Genomic DNA, 23816 nt, shown 5'->3' on the forward strand with positions numbered 1-23816 from the left:
CAATAAGCTCTCATAAGGTCGTGTGCAAGTATCACCTTGGTGTGTGGATCGTGTTACATGGACGTTGTAATACCACGACAAACTGAAGTCAAATTAAACATAATGACATTGAATTGAACAAGCCGAGGTACCTCAGATCTCAAATTACTGACAGACGAGAGTTATAGCTACTTCAGCACCAATTTTAGTAAATCAACAACTTGTTGGCTTTCGATATTTACTGGTTCAACATAGTGAGAACACAATTTTATAGTTCTAACAGGTGTGTTATTACGCTTGACATTGAAGTACGGCTTTGTTGGATGGCCTATTTTTATCCGTAAAGTTACGACTGCAGCCACGCATCTCTGTTTTATTGCAACAGTTACTGTTTACAAGAACAATTTCCGCTGTCGTGAAACTACACGTAAGCTTTCAGAGTACTATTTAAGCGACATTTGTACACACCATTGCAACTCTGATATTTGTGGTCTCACTTGAGGAAACGAGAACGCTACGGTTTTGAAGGAAGACAGCCCATAACTGTACATTTTCCTGTGTGTAATATTTCGTCATATGAAAAATCACTTGAGGTACTAATTATTAGTAACCGGGGAATATGAAATTTTGAATTTAGACAAAATAATTGAAAAGATTATATTACATAATTTTGGATGCACAGAAAAATTGTAATTAACACCAGGATACATTTTTTGTACTAGAGACGCAAACGTGAATACATAATCCTGAAAATAACCGTGTACTGTGATTCTACATTTAATCATTTCTAAACGAGAAATCGACATCAATACACACTGACGTTATTTTTAAAATGGTGGCTCGAGCTACAGTTTCTGCAAGGAGTAGAGGGGATATTAGGAAAGGGGTGGGGGGGGGGGACGGAGTGGGGAGTTTTGAGAGGAATCTTTTCTTTGATGTTCAAACATTGGAGTTGAAACGTTGAAATAAATATTTCGGAATTGAAAACCCAACTATATTAGGTAATAAGTTGTACAAATTCAGAATCATTTTGTCAGATATTGGGACTAGAAATTTTAATTCCAGTTGAAGACGACTCGAATAAACTATCTATTTCTTACTTTTTATATTCTATGTTCAAGGAAATGTGGACATTGTCACGCTGAAAGGAAGCTCACTTCTCGTGGAAAAGGTTTATCTCGGGTAAATTTATTTGACATTCGAATCGACGACTTTTGTTCAGCACCCAGACAAGACTTCAAAATCACGAAGGGGTTTTTGAATAATAGTAATAATAAAATACCGAATGATATGGCACATGGATAATTAGGGTATAATGGTATGGGAAAGTAACGCCCGGTGAACGGAAAAGGTTTACAAGCAAAACTGAATTGCAGGACGGCACGAAAGTCGTGTCCTTCCTCCTTTGTCCGCAGTCTCGTGCCACGCTTCGTTGCTATTCGTTTACCGACGTCTCATTGTATTCCGTAAAATAAGTCACAACACTCAACAAAGGACAATGTCGTGCGCTATTGTCGTTGATGACCCCGGTACACGTCGTTGTCATTCGTGGCGTCTGTGACTTCAACGATAATGTCCCATTTAGGGATGTAATTTGTCTTTCCCTTCCAATGTTAATGTGGGAACGAAATGGCAGGGAAAGATTACAGAACGCTTTCGTTTTAAAGGGACACGTGCGTCTTATGGAGAACGCTGGACTGTTAACGTTCAGTCTGCACTAGACTGAGAAAAAAGTCTCTCTAATTCGTACGAATTAAATCTTACATCGCTCATTATTAACTAGACAATTGAACCACTAACGATTTTAACTGCCATGTCGCGACCCCCTTTGTTAAGAAAAGGGACCATTTGAGGGGTGAAGAACGTACAGAGTACTTGACATTACTCTATATATCGTCTGCTCAGGGTTTTTTCCCGAATATATTTCCCTATTCTAGTTCATATTTTTCACATTTTCATCATCTAAATCAGGTTTCATTTTTTCAAGTTCTCTCTCTGTTGAAAGTAATTCTCTATGTCTATTAAAAAAATCCGTAATCCGTCACCTACACCTCAACAGAAGACCAGCTCAGCAACGACACTTTCACGGCAAAGGATCGAGACAGAAAGGACCACGACAAAGAGACAGATGTCTTCTCCGAAATATATATATATATATATATATATATATATATATATATATATATATATATATATATATATATATATATATATATATATATATATATATATATATATATATATATATATATATAAAACGAGGTGTTTCGTTTGCTCTACTCTGTGAAAAAAAATATGTAGAAAATGGTAAAAGGGGTTAGAGTATTTAATGACTGGATAATTGATACATTCCGCGTTTTTAAAATGACACCACTTTGTTTTTGTGATCAGGTAAAAATGTCAAAACACCGTAGTATAAGGAAGTCGCGAAGGTCACGCTAAACAAGTAGATCGGATTTCTAAAAGTGGTTGTCGTGAGAGTTCAAACGTGACTTTCTTTTGAGTCTCACTAGCACTTCAAATTCACTTCCAAGAGGACCGCACTGATATTTGCAGGACAATTTATTAAATGTTTTTGTTTCAAGGTAGCGTGATGGCAATAACAAGAAAATATACGATATTCTCGTTTTTCTTGCATCTCCAGATGACGGCAGTGTTTGAAGATGGGAGATATACTCGTTTCGAAGCCGTTTCGAAGCTACGGCGGTGGGGAATAGTATACTATACTGGTGTACGCGTCTGTGGCTTTTATTTTAGACAGTTTTCATTTCACGCACTTGTGGCAGGATTCTGTTGACATTGAGAGTCTATAAGTCAATGTAATTGACTGGGCTAAGATGAAGACACACTTGTGTGGTCTATTTCTGTAATCAAATTAATTCAAACAATAGGGATTTCAGAGATTTATTGAATACTTGTATCTTCCATGAATAATGTCCTCAAAATTAACCAAATTCATTACATTGATTTTTCATTGGCATTGTCTGATTTCAGAACATCTGCCATCTAATCATGTCTTAAGCAAAAGTGTTAGTGTAATAGAATATACATTTCTATGCTATTTTATCTAATTACTATAAGAAAAATTGTTCTGGTAATATCGCGTGTACTTGAGGTTCAACGTCTATGAGGGCGCACTTGAAAAAAACCTCAGTGATCGCCATGCCATGTTAATGGACGACACTGCTCGTTGGATGATGGGCAGAACATGTCAGTGCTGACGTGTATGATGATAAGCTGTTCTAACGTACAGATCTGCGATAATTCTAAATTTCTCATCGAAACATCTTTAAAATAATGGATCGGTCTGTCGGTTAAAAATTAACAAAATTAAAGATTAACAATATTTCAAAAAGTAAGTTACTGTCATGCTAAAATAATTATGCGCGCATGCTGGTGATACTTTCATTTCATGACTTAGAACTGACTATTTTCGCTCAGATACGCGTTTGTGGGGTCCCCATCGTGAAATCAGTGACATTTTAAAAAAATGTCGCCAGATTCAATTTCAGAGATAAAAGGTCGGTCGAGTCATGAGAAACACAGAATTAAGTACGAAATACATGTAGTGTTTTGTCATATTTAAAGCCAAATCTTTCATTTTCAAATTTATTTTACAGATTCGATCTCAACTCAAATTTAGAAATTTACATAACATTCAATATTAATTATTCAGTTTCGTGATCTCCAATTCTTTTTGCCCTAACACTGGAAAGAACTGGTTTTTAAGTTTCCTTGGGCGCAGCTTCTGTGCAGCGTATGTATATTCTGGAGTACATTACCCGGATTGGTTTGCACATTTATACATGCTACACCGAAGCGACACACACGAAAGTAAGGGCAAACAATTTTGTGAACCTGTTGCCTGTTATTTGGCGGTAATATGCCATAGTCGACTGGTTCTCATCACATCAACTACAATTCAACTTAGGCACTATTGGACACACGTGGTGTTGGTTTAGATATAATTACTAAATTCAAAAAGTTCCGAATTGCTCAGCTTATTCACACTCCTGAATGAGGTAAGATTTCTTCAAAGGACACGACAGCGCCAAATAAGCACGTTCGTATTCTTGTTGTCGAAGAAATGCTGATGTAACACTTTGGCGGATGTTAAAACAATAAATGTCAGTGTAGAATATTCACATGGTTTCAAATCAGAGTCTAAATAAATATCGAAGTTATCCTCTTGAGGGCGCCTTTCAAGAGCAAAGTCATAACACTTCATTAACATCTTACACGCATTTGACGACATACACTCGGCCACTGATAGAGATTGCAACGCAGCAGTAATTGGCCAGAACTGATTAGGTTTTGGTAATAATCCGATGAATATTAATGACCAATTTGAGTAATTAATCGATCGAACGAGTATAAAGTTGGCGTCAGATTCAGATATCTTATGAACGTTATATTGAGCGTCAGATGGCCTCAGATCCGATTCTGAATCCGATGCCAACTTTATACTCGTGCTCTACACTACTGAGAAAGACTCTGTTTTCAGGGTTTCATACGTGCCAACCTTATTTTGTGTTTCCCTTGGATCTGCACTCTGCATTTGCTGGACAAACACGAGAAAAAAGAAGACTCCGAGGCAGTGTATTTAAGTGATTCAAACTCACCAGAAAACAATTTTTTTTCTTGGCCTTAAAATAGGTTTACAATGAGCGCTGAGTTCACAAACAGGTGAAATATTTATCATCGTTTCAATTTCGTCAAATATGGACTTATCATTTTCAAATTTCACACACTGATGCGCAGATGAATAAAGAGAAATCGTGTCTTTTTAGATTTTCGATTAGAAGTTTAGGAAGTAGAGTAAAACGTCGATTATCCAAACGCTTACGGGGACATGCATTTTAGTTCGAATATGCGGTAAGTTCGGATATGTTATGAGATGGGACGGGGCAGGGTCAAAAGGTCGCACTCATACAGAATGAACGTAACGTACACTTACACATGTTACATGCACTCTCAGACAAATGAAACGTACCGTACTACATAGAAACCTTTTTAATGAACTGTACTTATTTAATACTAAAACTAAATAAAGAGTTGAATATAATAGGAAAACGACATTGTGAATTGAATACGTGTAGAAGAAATCAAAAAACGTATTTACAAGAAAGACGACGACGTGGTGGACAGCTGATAAGAACACACTGTTATCATGGTTGCATCTATAAATAGTGTTCACTGACATGTAAATGTAATCAAATTGTATCAATGTGTACAAACGATGTGTCCGCATTTAGCCACTCAATGAGAAAAAAAAAAATTTCAGAAAAACGAAGTAAGGGGTTTCTGTTTCATTGCACGGCTGTCTGCTGCTTTTCTGTGTAAACTACGGAGCAAACAACTGGGTAGGTTCACAATCAGGCTGCGACTCTAGCCATAACAAACACCGAGAAAACATAGCTGCCGCTTCGACGCCGTGTGATGATACCGGTTCACACGGGACATCGTTTTCTTTATCTTCAGTTTCACTATCAATTTCAGTGTCAATCTTAGCATCGTGTAATATCTCTTCATCATCAAAAGTTTGGTACCCGGGGTCTGCTTCATTCGTAGTATAAGCAAGTCCGAAATTTCCTGTCTGTCAGTGGGAGCGATCTGGTCAATCACACCAGCATGTTTTCGTTGTCGACGTCATCTGATACTGTTTCACCACTAGTTGTTACGATCGGTTCTGTAACTGCTTCATCAGGGATGTTCAACTTGAGTCTGTGCCATGCATTATTACGGAGAGTGTCTGCTGTCAATGCATTCCAGGATTCCGAAGCTGAAAAAGTTTTACACCTTTGAAAATCTTTATTGGAAAAAGAAACGAAACTCCTTTCACTTCTGACCGACAATCATCTTTTCGGTATCACAATCAATGGTCAAAGTAGCAATCCCGCAACAGATATAGAGTTAAATTTCTTGCATAAATCCTTACGGAAGGCATTCAGTTTACATCTGGTTATTCAAAGCTAAGCCAGCGTACAATAGCGATATAAGATACATATTAGCCAGGAGACAGTGTACAGTCACTTTAGTGAACTATCCATTTAAATCGCGCATGCTAGGAATCATCACGTAAATAACGATTTTAATAACATCGCTATGTATTCAAAAAGTAGCTTTTTTCCTTTCTTTTTTCCAAAATCTCAGGGGGGGGGGGGGCAGCTGCCCCCCTTGCCCCCCCCCAGGCTACGGTACTGGTAACTGCTTCATCAGGGATGTTCCACTTGAGTTTGTGCCATGCATTACGGAGAGTGTCTGCTGTCAATGCATTCCAGGATTCCGAAGCTGAAAAAGTTTTACACCTTTGAAAATCTTTAAATTGGAAAAAGAAATGAAACTCCTTTCACTTCTGACCGACAATCATCTTTTCGGTATCACAATCAACGGTGAGAAATGCCGCAACAGATATAGAGCTAAATTTCTTGCATAAATCCTTACGGAAGGCATTCAGTTTAAATCTGGTTTCATCTCTTATACAGTGAGTGCAAGTTTATGACACTGGTAATCCAGCCTTTGGTTTACTAGACACAAACTAAATCTATTGTTCTTCAATGTGGTAGATTACACAAGTGGGTGATAGCAGTTCCTCTGTTCACAGGGTGCTCAGGCTCAGTTAGTTTTGTTTACAAATACATACATACATACATACATACATACATACATACATACATACATACATACATACATACATACATACAAACAAACAAGTAAACCAAAAAAAATTAAAAAAATTAAAAAGTAAACAAATAAATAAATAAACAAACAAACAAACAAACAAACAAACACAAACAAACAAACTACCCGACACATGAGTAGATACATACATGAATAAACGACAACAAACCAACGAACAAACACTGCCCCCCCCCCCCCTTCCGAAATGGTCACAAATGCAAATAACCCACTCATTGATCTATGGAGTAATCAATCAGCTATTCAAATACTATTATATCAATTTAAATATTAAAACAGTTGAAATTACACCCACAAAGTATTTCTGACATGGTGCTATTTCATTCCAGGCAGGGCTGATGAACAAATCGCCACACTGTGGAGTGCCATAGAGTCAATGAAAAGGGAGACAAGTTATGAGTTCTCATCGGCTTCTGACGTATGGATGTTAGGTCATGTCTTGTATGAGGTGCTGACACATGGGTGTTATCCGTACTACAAGCTACGTAAACTACGAAATTAATTGGAACGAGCCTGGAGAAGTTTCGCCAGATGAATGACCTCTGGTTAGCCACGTGACTCGCATGAATATTTGAATTGTATATTCAAATAGGTAGCCCGCGAGATTTTAACGTTTGCAACCAGATTTAAAAGTGGCAAGATACCACAGCGCAACACCTCAGAAATCGTCAGGATTTCAGCCTTTCTGTTCATTTTGCTGTCAATTTCGCCTGGTAAAAATGTGAGTTCTAAGCATATTTGTTCTAGCAAGGTGGATTTTGACTGATCTGAAGTCAATTTATGGCATTTTTTTCAGGATATGAAAATTATAATAGTACTCATAGTACTTGATCAGTCGCAACCCTTGTGGGTTATTTGCATTTGTGACCATTTCGGAAGGGGGGGGGGGGGCAGTGTTTGTTCGTTGGTTTGTTGTCGTTTATTCATGTATGTATCTACTCATGTGTCGGGTAGTTTGTTTGTTTGTTTGTTTATTTATTTATTTATTTATTTACTTGTTTATTTTATATATTTTTTTTGTTTACTTGTTTGTTTGTATGTATGTATGTATGTATGTATGTATGTATGTATGTATGTATGTATGTATGTATGTATGTATGTATGTATTTGTAAACAAAACTAACTGAGCCTGAGCACCCTGTGCTCTGTTGTGTGATTCTAATCACCCTGTGACCAACATAGAGTAAATATCGGAAGTCCCAAAACAGCACTGTAAGTAAGTTCATGGAACTCTAAATAAACCAGTTTTCAGAGATGACTCCCTACTGAGACTACACTTAGCCCATCGCCCAGACAACAGTTTTAGTTTGTGTTTATCTTAGTAAACCGAAGGCTCGACTACCAGGGTAATATTTAGCTTTCATGAAAATATTTCTTCCTGTATATAGTCTACATTGTATTCTCATATAGTACTATACATATACAATATAGTAGATTATACCATGCATGAGCTAGGTTCAACAAAAAAATATGAAATATATACTCTGGTCGTTTTACATCAGGACAACTCGTGTCTATATCATGACAACACATGTCTACATCATTGGTTCTTCTGTATTTGAAATATGAGTCAAAAGGCTCAAAATTCATTTACTTTCCTGGCAGTGGTATAATTATATTATTCCCCAATATTTTTTCTTCACTCTTTTTTTTTTAAATAATTTTTTTTTATTTTCCAGCTTGAAAATACTTGTGACCTAAGGGTTGTCACAAGTCCTCTAGCGACTTGTAGTGACAGGGCCTCTTAGTTCACTCGTATTTGTCTTGGCTGAACAAAGAAAAATATTGGGAAATGATATCTAATTAAACTGTAACAGTATGTTCTGTCAGGCCATATAAAAAAAAGTGTGTTGCAGATAACTCGACCAATCCTAGTTTAAGCCCCCCCCCCAAAAAAAAAAAAAAAAAAAAAAAAAAAAAATTGTATGCAAACAGGTAAAATGGTAACAATTTACCTCTATTTCCATGTGCACTTTCATGCCTAATAACCTCATCTTTATTCACTTTTTAAAAAAAAATTGTATTCCAGAGAGAAACCAGGACTATAACAGTACAGTCTGCATAACATATTCATCTGCTTAACTTATAATTGTCTTCACTTACTTACCTTACACTATTGTGACTGATGAGTATCTTATCTTTGGGTAGAAGTAATAAAAAAAAATTTGAAGTAAAATAAAATAAAATGCTGACCTACCTACCATATTTACTGATGTCATCTTATCAGAAACAAACATTTTTTTTTCATTTTGCCTTATCATGATTCTGTTATCAACCCTATGACAGATGTGACCTTGATATTTCATGCATTGTTTCAAATACATAAACCTGTTCAATGAGTCTAGACACAGACATTGCTATCGACTCAAGACAGTGTGTATTAATTCATGACTAACTTATGTGCAAGAAAATGAATTCAGACACATGTGAATATATCGAGCATATGTTTATTGTAATCTCCCCAAAATTGTTAAATTACAACCAAAAACAATGAACATTCTTCCCTCTTACCTCCATTATTGCTACTGATTGACAACAATGTGAATTCTAATAAGGCACTGAGTGAAATGAAAACCTGAGTATGTCTAGCTTACATTCATTGCTACTGACTCTAGACAGTGAAATTAAAACCCAGCAAATGAAACCAAATGTTCAATGTCCCAAACATTTTAATTATACCATAGATCCTTTTATATATTGTAATTTGTAGGTTGTTAACTTCTTAAGAATATTTTTCACATGGAACGCTTATGTAACAGCAGATTGAAGTACAACCATCAGAATTGTAATGAGAATGAATGCACTAACTGCAACTGGGATATTCTTTCATCAAAAGCTCGGTTTTGATTATTTTCTGAGCAGACTCTCAAAATATATTCACTGAAAATTATTGAAACACAAATAACTAGACATTGTACATGTTAATCCGTCTTCGGGCAAACGCTCCCTGTTTTAGCTGTAAATACATTCAACTCTCTTCATTTGATGGTGATGGGTACATGAAATATATCCGCCTGACACTTACATTCTATGTCTAACACTTCTGGGGTATTTTGATGGTCACCTGTGGACAAAAAAATACTCAGATTTGTAACAAACAAACTGATGTTGATGAAACATCAAGACAGTGTCCAGAAAGTTATATAATTCTATTTCATAAGGTCACACTGTTGATCAAACATCTGTACACAATCTATGAGTATCTTACATAATCAACATATGTTACATGTAGTTTGATACTGAGTCTGTGCATGTAGGCACTTGAATGGAATCACTACATATGACATCTCCAAAGTTACGACGCAAATTGTGAAATTTTACAACAAATATGGCCGCCATTCAGCCATATTTGATTTGGTCACAAAACAAACTGACATGCATATGTCTCACATAATATGTTACCTTTGTGCCAGGTTGGGTTGAAATTGGCACATGCAAGAGATATTAGGGTGAACACGCTCAAGGATGGACAGATGTTGGGATGGAACTCTCTAGGTGGTGCCAAATGGGGGCTAATAAATAGTACAAAGTGTATGTGATACACAAGAAATAGCTTGATTTTGCTAACTGACCCTGAAGATCAAGTTCAAAGTCCTAAAAGAAAGCTTGTACCAGATAATATGGGGTTAGACACTTGAATGGAGTCTCTATGTTTTGGTGTTTTAAGTTCTACTTATGTCGCAAACGAAGTGATGTGCATATGCCCCATTATGACATGTCACCTTTGTGCCAGGTTCGAAAGAAATTGTATATTGCATGTTTGAGAAATTACATATTACTGACGGATCACACTGTACTATAGTCCTTTCTTATAAAACTAAAACTTGTTGAATTCAAATTATGAATTAATTATAATATGTCTCCTTGTTGGTTCAATTGATTTAAAAATACACTTTCAGGCAACCATCAGTGATTGCAATGGCAAAATAAGAGACATAAGCCCAAAAGTGATTAAACCAACTGAGAGTTGTACTATAAATCTTACTATACAAAGACACATTATACTTACAGTCTTAACCTCTGTATATTCTTCTAAACCATATTCCCCTCTGAAAATATTAACACAATGAAATGTATAGTCAGGGAGTCATCCATACAACATCATGAATTTACATTTACTTATAACTCTTAGCATTTTATTGTCATAATAAATGGCAATGGTGAATGCCTTAGTGTATCTGAACATTGTGCATATCCATATAACAAATTGAATTAGCAATGGTGAATACCCTACAAGTGCGTCTGGACAGATGTATATCCATCTGACAAATTAAAATGGCAATTGTGTGAATGCCTTTCAAGTGTGTATCTGAACATTATGCATATCCATATAACTAATTGAAATTACAATTGTGTGAATGCCTTTCAAGTGTGTCCGAACAGTATATTATCCATTTACCAAATGAAATAGTAATGGTGAATGTCCTTCAAGTGTATGTGGACATTATGTGTATGCATACTCCCAAATCCATATTCACAAATTCATTCTTTCTATGGCAAATAAACGACAACTAAACGACAAATTAATAGCAATGGTGTAAATATGGCCTTCAAGTGTATCTGCACATTATGTATATGCATATAACCAAATGAAATGGCAATGAAGTGAATAACCTTCAAGTGTATCTTAACAATATGCATATAACTGATCAAACGGCTGTTCAATTTCAGTGCTACATGCTTTCTCTTTGGAGAGTAAATTGAATAGGTGGTGGGAAGGTTTATTTGTATACTTACAGCTCACGTCCATTACCGGACATCTTATAACCCCCAAATGGAGTACTGGCACCCATTACACCATATGTATTCACCCTGAAGGGACAAAACAGACATTTTAACATCTTATAACCCTCAAACGAAGCACAGGTACCTATTTTATCATACATATTGACACTGAAGGCATAAAATTATATATAAATTTTATATCATATAATCTCAAGCAGCAATCATTGATGTCTGCAACCACGTAAGGGTGTATGTCAAAAAACCCAACTGAATTGAAGTATGTTACCTAAATATCATGTGGTAGATTGGCTCCATTAAACAGTTTATTAATTGTTCTGGCCTAACCAGACAAAATACTAATTACCGGATAGATATAAGGCAATACTATTTTTATCATGATAAAATAAAACAATAACTTTCATCTAATCGGTTGGTTGAGTTATATTGTACATCTACAAAATGATACGAAATGAGAATGATATTCAATTTTGTATTGAACTCACCAAACTGTGCCTGCCTGTAGAACATTGGATATATATAAAGCCTTATCAATGTCTTTGGTGAACACAGCAGCGGCTAATCCATACTGACTATCACTCGCTCTTTCAATCACTTCTTCAACTGTTTTAAATTTGAAAATAGGCTGCACTGGACCGAAAATCTGAAAAAAATATACATGATATTGAACACACTGTATGAATTGACAAACATTTAGATTCATTTGTAATGATGCTGGTTGATTGGTTAGAGTGCCCAGCTTGGAATCTGCATCTTCAGGTTCGAGCCCCGTTGCTACTCTTTGTCTCTGAATGGCTATAAAGTCCTTAGGCAAGATGTGAACCACGACTGTGCCTCAGTCAACCTATCTGTATAATTGGGGACCTGGTAGGATAGAGGTTGCACTTTGAATGCTTTAATCCCATACACTTATAAAGGCTGCAATGGATTGTATGCTCCCCGGAGAGTTGAGGAAGTATAAAGGGCTGTTGTGCCACTATAGATCCATGCCAGGGGTAATAATTGTAAAGCACTTTGAGCACAGAATGCGAAAGTGCTATATAAAACCAACATAATGCAGTAAATATTGAGTTTTGATTACAAATTTCGGTCAGATTTGCATATGTCGCAAAACAGTGATTCGCATATGTCATATGATATCTGTCACCTTTGTAACAGGTTTGAAACAGATGAATGCATGGAGGGATGGAGCCCATTCTAATAGTCACCCCTTCGGAATTAAAGTACATGTACAGTGTTTATATTTATGTGAAGGATTAGATTTGATCACCTAACATCTGACACTAACCACTTTTTCAAATTCACCCTTAATATGATTTTATTTTCTTTCTCCCAACTTGCACTTTATAGTACTGCCAACAAATACCCCCCAAGGCAGAATGAGGATTAATTAAATAGCACCTACCTCCTCTTTAGCAATTCTCATTTCATCTTTGACATCCGAAAACACAGTTGGCTCAATATAGTAACCTTTATCTCCTATACGGTTGCCTCCACATTCTAATTTTGCACCTTCAGCCTTTCCACTCTCTATCAGATCCATGATTTTCTCAAACTGTTTTTTGTTTATCTATCAAATGGGAAGGAGAATTTAGAATGAGAACTGACCATTATAAATTGTATGCAGTGACATACTAAACAAAAGTTTCACTTGCTGCTACTTACTAGTAATTAGTAAACAGCCTTGACAATGAAATAAAGGTGAAATTGATAGATGTGTAATTGACTTAATTAGCGTGACAGATAACTATAGCTTGAAGGGTAATGCTGCTAACAGAATTATAAGAACCACATATTGCTGGAATTGTGCTGAATGAATGTCATTGTAGGAAAGATTACATATGTTGACGCATCTTATTGGCAGCAAGACTCATTCACTTCATCTTATGTTATCATAAATTTGTTGATGTATTTCTTGACCACAAGTAACAGTGTAAGATAAAGTATTTGGCTCTTCATTCAGATTCCATAATTTATTTCACAAAACGTAATTATTACTGCAGAAATTAAGATAGATATAAACTAAAACTAATTGTTGTTCAATGTGGTAGTTTATGCATAAGCGGGTGACAGCGTTGCTTTATAGTCGTGTAGACATGTTGTACACAAGATTACAAACACTGGAAGTTAGAAACGAGGATGTGGCATCCTTGTGTGAATTTTTTAAAATCAGAAATCTGCCCTACTGCAGTTAGTGTAATTAATCAATGTCCTGTAAACATATTGCAAATATTATGTCTATCTTGATATTCAACTGAAAGCTGGCTTATATTGCAGTTGTACCTGTGGGCCTGACTCCTTCTTGGTGTCCAGTGCATTTCCAACAGAACGATTCTTGGCTCGTTCTACACTTTTTTTCACGAACTCATCATAAATGTCTTCCTGTACAAACGTACGTGACCCAGCACAGCAACACTGACCCATGTTAAAGAATAATGCATCATGGGCAACCAGTACAGCTTCATCCACTGCAAGTATAAACAGTACAAGCTTATACTTACAGATAAAATTGCTTAAATGTAGAATAAAGATCCTCAAATATATAATTTCATAACTGAACCAGCTATTAAATTAACAAACATATTTAGATTTTGAACACAATACAAGTATTAGTAATTTTGTACATCTAATGAATACATGTATGTACTCATAATCTTCAGTCATTTCTAAATATTAAGCTACAGTAATAATAATACTTACAGTCAGCAGTATCTGCAAATACTATACATGGACTCTTGCCACCAAGTTCCAATGTGACACGTTTTAAATTGCTCTTTGCTGATGCTGCTTTCACAAGTTTACCAACCTAACCAAATATACAGAAGATAGAACTTGTCAAAGAACTTAAGTACTAGAACTATCGATTGATGGAATACTTGATGTTCCATGAACTCATTCCCTTTAATATTGGGTAAATTTACATCATTTTCAATTACATCATTGCTCGACTTTGCATATCGGGGAGAATTGTGCCTTGGAGACAAATGTCACTGAAAATCAAATATCTCTAAACTTTGACATATTGCAGCTTAATTCCTTTTAAGTTCTTGTCCTTAAGTTCTTGGCGCATGTCGTCTTGTTTTCAAGCAACTTGACATCTTTTATTTTCCCATTGAGTTGAAGAGCTCATTTTCAATCCTGTGTCAATGTCTCAAACACTTCCAATGTATATCAAGCCAACATTTTCACGGATACAGTCCCCAAAACGCTACTAATTTCACAAAACCAGTTACAGATTTCTTTTCTATACATTAATGATACCATAGTCCAGCAAAATAAATGAGAACATATAATAATTATCATTCCATGATGTATTACACTGGGACACACTGGTTCAATAGACTGTCGACAGTCACTTGCGCCTTTTTTCCCTACGTTTTATCCGTTGCCGCGCTCCAATCCGGCACAATACTGCTATAATCGCATACTGATACCGAGGGCCAACAGTCGCTCGGGCCTTTGGCCCTCGATATCAGTATGCGATTATAGTAGTGTTGCGCCGGATCAGAGTTTAGATACGTGGGAAAAAAAGGCGCGAGCGACTGTCGACAGTCTATGGTTCAAAAGTTTATGTCTTATGTTGATCAGATAAACACAATCACTGTTGTAAACATGAACTGTGTATTTTTAAAGCTGCACTTGCTGAGATATGACTACTCATAATATGGTACACTCTGAGCAGTATTAAATCACTGTAGATAAACGTATTGTACAATAAATCCAACCAAATTGATTTTTGGATTTGTAACCTAAAATCAGTACCCCTCAATACGATCATAAATTCAACCTGTTACTTCACTACTTATGGATAAAATAGACCTCTAATTAACATGTACAATGTCTAAATCAAGTATTTTAATAAGTTTTAGAGAATACAACTAGTTTGCTGTTCGATCCAATTATTGGTACACAAAGTGCAGATTTAAAGTAAAGTGGACTAATTGAAGTCATTTATCCGATAATACTATATACCTGTACAGATCCTGTAAATGCTACTTTATCAATGTCCATATGTTCTGAGATAGCAGCTCCTGCTGTTGGACCATAACCAGGTATGATGTTAACGACTCCTGGAGGGAAACCAGCCTATGAGCAGAAAACATAAATCAACACAGACACATGAACAGCAAGTCTATTGATGTCAGTGAAACGTAACACAAATGATGACTGATAATTTCACATCTGCCACAAATGACTGTAATTTCACATCTACCACAAATGACATCTATAGACAAATGACTGTAATTTCACATCTATAGACAAATGACTGTAATTTCACATCTACTAAAATGACTATAATTTCACATCTATGGACAAATGACTGTAATTTCACATCTATGGACAAATGACTGTAATTTCACATCTATAGACAAATGACTGTAATTTCACATCTACTAAAAATGACTATAATTTCACATCTATGGACAAATGACTGTAATTTCACATCTACCACAAATGACTATAATTTCACATCTATGGACAAATGACTGTAATTTCACATCTATGGACAAATGACTGTAATTTCACATCTACCACAAATTACTGTGATTTCACATCTATAGACAAATGACATCTATTGACAAATGACTGTAATTTGATAAACTAGACAAAAGACTGTGATTTCACATACTAGACAAATGACTTTAATTTCACATCTATAGACAAATGACATCTATAGACAAATGACTGTAATTTCTCATCTATAGACAAATGACTAATTTCACTTACTAGCCAAATGACTGCTAATTTCACATCTAGACAAATGACTATAATTTCACATCTATGGACAAATGAATGTAATTTCACATCTATGGACAAATGACTATAATTTCACATCTATATACAAATGAATGTAATTTCACATCTATATACAAATGACTGTAATTTCACATCTATATACAAATGAATGTAATTTCACTTCTATAGACAAATGACTGTAATTTCACATCAATGGACAAATGACTGCTAATTTCACATCTAGACAAATGACTATAATTTCACATCTATGGACAAATGACTGTAATTTCACATCTATATACAAATGAATGTAATTTCACATCTATAGACAAATGACTGTAATTTCACATCAATGGACAAATGACTGCTAATTTCACATCTAGACAAATGACTATAATTTCACATCTATGGACAAATGAATGCAATTTCACATCTATGGACAAATGACTGTAATTGCACATCTATAGACAAATGACTGTAATTTCACATCTATAGACAAATGACTGTAATTTCACATCTATGGACAAATGACTGTAATTTCATATCTATGGACAAATGACTAATTTCACATCTATATACAAATGAATGTAATTTCACATCTATAAACAAATGACTAATTTCACATCTATAGACAAATGACTGTAATTTCACATCTATATACAAATGACTGTAATTTCACATCTATAGACAAATGACTGTAATTTCACATCTATATACAAATGACTGTAATTTCACATCTATATACAAATGAATGTAATTTCACATCTATGGACAAATGACTGTAATTTCACATCTATATACAAATGAATGTAATTTCACATCTATAGACAAATGACTGTAATTTCACATCTATAGACAAATGACTAATTTCACATCTACCACAAATGACTGTAATTTCACATCTATAGACAAATGACTAATTTCACATACTAGACAAATGACTGTAATTTCACATAGACAAAATGCCTAACTGTAACTTCACATACGCATGACTACTGTACCATGATGACCTTTGTGCAACATCGCATACTGAATAGCATGTTCATGCCAGTTTATGAAATGTAAATGTGTCTAAACATTCACCTCCTTAATTAATGCTGCCATATACAATGCTGTCAGTGGCGTATCTTCTGATGGTTTCATAACCACTGTATTTCCACATGCTAATGCTGGACCAATCTTCCAACATGCCATTTCGATTGGGAAATTCCATGGGATTATTTGACCACATACACCAATTGGCTCATGCCGTGTGTAAGTGAAAAAATTTCCATCTAGAAAGGCAAAAGTAAAGATGAAAACATGAAATGATACAGGTGGACACACCTGGACAGACGCACAGATGGATGGAGGTCAGAGGGATGAATAACTGATAACTAGCCCATAAATATAATGTTGCTATGGTATGGATGTGTCAAGCCATTATGTTCCAATGTTGTGATGGTATGGATATATTAGGCACATTATGTTATATTGTTGCTATAATGTTACAATGTTGCTATGTATGGATGTATCAAGCCCATAATGTTTAATATTGCCATGGTATGGATATGTATCAAACCATTATGTTAAAATGTTGCTATAGTATGGATGTATCAAACCATAATGTTATTATAATAATAAAGTTCAATACTATAGATATATGCTGCACATAATGCTATGGATGTATGAAGCCCACACTGGATAATATTGTTATGGTATGTATGTAACTAAGCCATCATTGTGAAGTAGGGCCTCACCTACTGGGATGGTTTTTCCATGAATTTTGTCAGCAAATCCTGCATAGTAACGTAATATAGCACTGCATACATCTATTGCCCCTGCAGCATCATAGTATGGCATGCCATTGTCCAAACTCTCAAGGGCCTTGAAGTAAAATTAACAACATTGTCAACCTTAGCTAGCAGTAAAACAATGGCACATTATCAATTTAATAATAGCTATATTATTATATACTATGCGAAAAAAAATGGTGGTTCTCCCAGGGATGCATTGCGGCGCGCAGTGACTACGCATGCGCCTTCCATATACTACGTGCATTCTCCACGAGCTACCGTATCATCATATAGAATAGGCGACACAACATCACCATGCATTGCAATATTGTAACAGTAGGCGTGTTGGCATGATTTATCATAAAATTGTAATAATAATAAGATGATTTGTAATGCGCCTCATCTCCGAAGAGCTCGAAGCGCAGAGCAAGAGTGGATACAGAAATAGTTAATGGAAATGTGAATTCAAGGTAATGTGTATTAAATAAAATGAGAAAGAAAAACAGTTATTAGCAGTTGAAGAGGTGAGTTTTGAGAGAATGTCTGAAGGTTGACAAAGATTTGGAATGGCGAAGATCAAAAGGGAGGTGGTTCCATGAAGTAGGGCCAATGTAAGAGAAGGATCTTTCACCAAATGTTTTGGTTGACACCCTTGGAACACAGAGAAGACGAGAATCAGAAGACGAGCGAAGTGGTCTTCGAGGAATGTATTGATGTAGAAGATCCGTGAGATATTGTGGGCCAATACCTACAACTGACTTGAAACAAATGGATGAAATTTTGTATTGAATACGTGAAGTGATAGGCAGCCATGGTTGTACATGATCGAACTTTTTAGCTTTGCAGACAAGCCGAGCTGCAGTACTTGCTGTAGTCTGTCAGTGAGGTGTTTAGGACAACCAGAGAGAAGAGCATTACAATAGTCTAAGCGAGACAGGATGAGTGTGGAGACAAGTGTTTGAGTGGCACTAGAAGTGAGAAAGTGACGAATAGAGCTGATTTGTCTCAGTTGAATGTAGGCGGCCTTGCATGTGCGTTGCCCATGCTCGGCCATATTGAGATTGCAATCAAGTGTGACTCCAAGATTTTTTACACTTGGACTGAAAAGTATGTCTGAGTTTCCGACATGCATGGAAGGGGGAAGAGCAAGTTTAGTGGAAAGTCTAGGAGATGAGATTAGTATGACTTCTGTCTTACAGTCATTTAATTGAAGCTTATTTGCAGTCATCCACATTTTGACGTCAGTAATGCAGTTTTGCATATCTTCAATAGTTTGGTTTATGTTATGTGGATTAGTGTCTTTATAAAGTTGGTTATCATCAGCAAAAGCATGATGATGAATTAAGTGCTTCTTGACAAGATTGAAAAGAGGCTCGGTGTAAAGAACGAATAAGACAGGACCAAGGACTGAGCCTTGGGGAACACCAAAGGAGAGGGGTGATGCATTTGACTGGAAACCATTTATCGTGACTATTTGAGTTCTTTCAGAAAGATAAGAGTTAAACCAGGATAGGGCAGATTCTGTGATACCAAAAGTATGTTGAAGTCGTTTAAGGAGAATATTATGATCAATGGTGTCAAATGCAGCCGACAGGTCTAAGAGAGTAAGAAGAGTGCACGGCTGCATTTGACACCATTGATCATAATATTCTCCTTAAACGACTTCAACATTCATTCATAGTACTTGATCAGTCGCAACCCTTGTGGGTTATTTGCATTTGTGACCATTTCGGAAGGGGGGGGGGGCAGTGTTTGTTCGTTGGTTTGTTGTCGTTTACTCATGTATGTATCTACTCATGTGTCGGTTAGTTTGTTTGTTTGTTTTGTTTGTTTGTTTGTCTGTTTGTGTTTTACTTGTTTGTGTTTTGTTTGTTTGTTTGTTTCCTTGATTGTTTATATTTGTAAACAAAACTAACTGAGCCTGAGCTCCCTGTGTTAACAGACGAGAAGAAAGTCCTGTTACACATGTGCCACCAATGTGTCTGTGCTTGGAGAAGTTTCGTCAGATGAATGACCTCGGGGTCAGCGACGTGACTCGCGACGGTTACATGAATATTTAAATTGGAAATTCAATCGGGGATGTCTATACATTGTATTCTATTCCGCTTTATTCCAACGGGCCATTAATACAACCTATGTTGTATCGCATCATGATGAATGCATCGTTAATTTAAAGTTCCCAGGCAGAATATATATTGTACTAGTACAGTCACAAACTGAGCTCTCATTTTCTAATACATGAACTGATTTACATTTCTAACTCGCAGTGTCTGTTAGACTGAAAAAAAAAACTAGTCTGAACTTTGTAAAGAGGCATCCGATTTACAGAAAGCGGGTCGAACCGATAGAGGGCGGTGTTTCAAACAGGGTATCTTTGAACAGACTGAAACTTAAAAGTTGTTCACCGCTTCATTAGCTGGAGAACAGCGATGTGACATTTCGTGTACATGTAGGGTCTTTGGACTTATTTTTGCAGAGTTCATTTTGATTTTACTCAACAGTTAAAAAGCTGGGTTCACACTTTCAGTAAAATTGCTCATAGACAGAGAGATGATAAATAGTGGATTAATTTTTTTACTGTCCCTGTTGGTTCAGGTTGGCTCTGGTCACGGGGCTGAGAATAATAACTGGTCACGTGGCATCATGTGTGTGAAGCTAAGGGGCTCTATACAGACCATGATACCAATTCCTTGTTATAGCAGACCATTTGCCACCTCAGGTTGTGTGATAAAAACATCAGAGAAATGTTTTACACATACGCCCATTATTGACACATAGCTGTAACTAGCTACATGTACTTCACTTGCCTGGTTTTGATACCAGTATTTAAATGAAAAATATAAGCATTTTTTTTCATATCTAGGAGAGGAGAGCAGCTTGCCATTAATGGAAGCGTAGACCATAAGCGAATTGTCTGTGGTGGAAGTTTAATACCACCAATGACTCGACTCAATGTCTATTGCATGGTCGAAAATCTGACTCTGGTTAAAATCGAAAGGCAGGCTGCCTACACAAAGTTGAACGTTGAGGGCATAACAAATTGATCGGGTGGAAAGTTGAGTTGGATAAATGAAGGACAGATATTATAAAACTGTAATATCAGTGAGTGCCAATTAGTACAAATACAGTGATGTAACCATGACAACCAACTGTTCTTACTACTGTAGTACTGGTAAAACATCCGGCCCGTTCTAACGTACACAATACGCCACACGTGGCGTTGCTGTTATCAATCAGCAGTTGTTTTTTTTCTGTTCAATTGAGTAAATTAGACTTTTATTAATTTACGTAACTATCAAGATATGTCAATTGCAAAAAAAATACCCCCCACAAATTTGTCAGACGTACATGTAGTCATCCTTCTTAATTTGCGGTTGGGCTAAGCAAGTATATATTTTTCGTATCAGGACCTTTTTAATAAACTCTCACGAGAACGAATCTCTTGACAAACGGTGACTCGAACTGATGAAACGAAGTGTAACACGTGTATCTCTTAATTAGAAGCAAACCTGCGTAAATTTCTTTTTATAACAAAGGAGGTTTCATTCATCGGCGACGTGTAACACGTGTATCTCTTAATTAGAAGCAAACTTGCTTGCGTACAATTTTTTTATAACAAAGGAGGTTTCATTCATCGGCGACGCTCAAGTCAAGTTGGATCCTATTAATAGTATTCATAATCTGACTAATCCCTGCTGGACTAGATCATTAGCCCGTACCCCGATTTTTAGACATTGCTTGAAATGTATGTATTCAGTCTTGTAATCTTAACTTCTTTGCTAGTGAGATCAAACAATCTCATGGGTAGTGGATTTATTGTGCTATTAGTATTAAACATGTTATTCACAGCAAAATTTTACTTAAGCCCATCGGAATTAAAAATCTAAAACAAGTTCATGGAGTAAACCATTTTACAAACATGAACTTCTAAATTGACGACTAATTAATCCGTTTTTACTATTAAGTATTATTAATTGGATATTTTTATTCCATTCCGTTTAAATTCACCAGTGGTGCTATTGTTTTTACCTCCTTTTCTGACATGGTAATGACTTTAATATTTTGATGTGTTTAGCCAACTAAAGCCGAATAAAAAAATTGCGTGGTTCCGATTACACTCAATTTTAAAATAGGTGGGGTAGGTAGACTTTTTATTTTATTTTATTATTTTTTTTTATTTCATGTGTGAGTGTCGAGTTCGGGATTTCCATTGCTTTCCAAATGGCCACTGTGTTATTTATTTCTTCCTATCAGATGTACCGCCATTATATATTGGAAGAACATATTTATATTGTCTTTTTAAGTTGATGTCAGTTTCCGTATCCACTATATATTTCTTGTGAGACTTCGCAATTTTGTGATTTTATAATTTTTTTCTCGAATATGTACAAAAAAAATATGTTTAGGGTCGGCAGTGAATAACCAGGTGGGGTCGGGTAACCGGAACCAAACAATTATTTTTTTAGGCCTAACGAAAAGATATTATAGTAGCGCGAAACGTCGTGTTTTAATAAAATGAGAAGTTTCAAGATGGTGTCGACTAGCTTCAATTAAGTCTAGAACTGATGTGTTATCAAACAAACAATTCGCCAACTCAGTATATTGCATACATTATTTCAAAACCAACCAAAACCAACAACTCACTTATCCACCCATGCCAGCCAGTCACTCAATCTTTCCAACCACCATGACAGTCGGTCAGTCAGTCGGTCGGTCAGTCAGCCAGCCATACCAACCAACCAACCAACCAACCAGCCAGCCAGTAGATCAAACCAACCAACCAGCGAACCAACCACTGACACCTACCAACACCCGTCCAAGGAAGCAAGCAAGCAGGCAAGCAAACAAACTATTCCACTGCTTGGTCGCTTGACTGTCATTGTCACCATTAGCAACCGTTGCTTTTATTTTGATTTCACCCAGGTGTCGTTTCGAGCATTTAAACGTAAAATTATTCCATTCTTCGTGTGTATATAATCGTTCATTTTCTGTAGTCAACTCGAACACCTGATAGACACCAACGTTGATAAGTAAGCGGGGCAAACCGTTTTTCCCCAATTTTCCAAATGACATTTAACAACGTATTACTCATCAAACAAAATCATGTATAATGACGTAACAAATACTCGCAGACGGCTTAACTTGACTATGCGATTTGCTTTGGCGGCAAGAGGACGCTCCACAAACTATTATAATATGAAAAGAAAGTAAATGTCACCGAAATAATAAGTACTCAACCTAAATGGTTGATAATTCAGCAATCAAACACAAATTTGACAAAACTGTCTATTCCCCTCGGTATCAAAACTGCTACAGATTCTCTTCGTGACATGCTAAAAACGTCAACTGTCTTTATTTGTCCTGTTTACCCCGTGTTTTGAAATTATCAAGATGAATACGATTGAGGTGAAATAATACGATTTCACGTGTAATAATAATAATAACGACTTTTGTTTCAAAAAGAAAAAGGGTGACCCTGTTAGGTCCAGCCTAATCTTCCCAGGGGCCCTAAAGCAAATGTACACAATACAACAACAAAAACAAAACAAGGTAACACACATAAAAAATTGAAAAACATTAAAAAGTATGAAGCGTAAAAGAGATAAAATTGTATAATCACAGACAATGTAAAAGGATTAAAGAGATTCAAATAAGTATGAATTTAAAGATTTTTTGAAACAAGTTAAATTCGTAATACTGATAAGGTGAGAAGGTAAAATGTTCCATAGTTTGGAGCTTTCAAAACTAAATCACTGAGTAAAAATACGACAATTTGGAAATGGTAAATACAAAAGATTGTTGGTGCAGGAACGGGTACTCATTTGGTTACTTGAACTCCTTTTATGAAGGAGGTCAGAGAGGTACATTGGAGCCAGGTTATGT

At 36.0% G+C, this 23816-nt stretch overlaps 1 protein-coding gene across 1 annotated transcript; it reads right to left on the minus strand.

Moving 5' to 3' along the window:
* Positions 1-9624: 9624 nt before the first annotated feature.
* Positions 9625-22648, minus strand: LOC144434229 (aldehyde dehydrogenase, mitochondrial-like; the record flags this gene model as incomplete). Its single annotated transcript, XM_078122684.1, has 11 exons — positions 9625-9742; positions 10688-10727; positions 11416-11490; positions 11907-12064; positions 12827-12991; positions 13705-13889; positions 14122-14227; positions 15394-15507; positions 17242-17432; positions 17898-18013; positions 22578-22648. Coding segments are annotated over 11 exons (1251 nt in total), but the record flags the coding sequence as incomplete, so codon positions are not given.
* Positions 22649-23816: the final 1168 nt, after the last annotated feature.

The sequence above is a fragment of the Glandiceps talaboti genome, chromosome 4 (assembly GCF_964340395.1).
Source record: "Glandiceps talaboti chromosome 4, keGlaTala1.1, whole genome shotgun sequence".
Lineage (NCBI taxonomy): Eukaryota > Metazoa > Hemichordata > Enteropneusta > Spengelidae > Glandiceps > Glandiceps talaboti.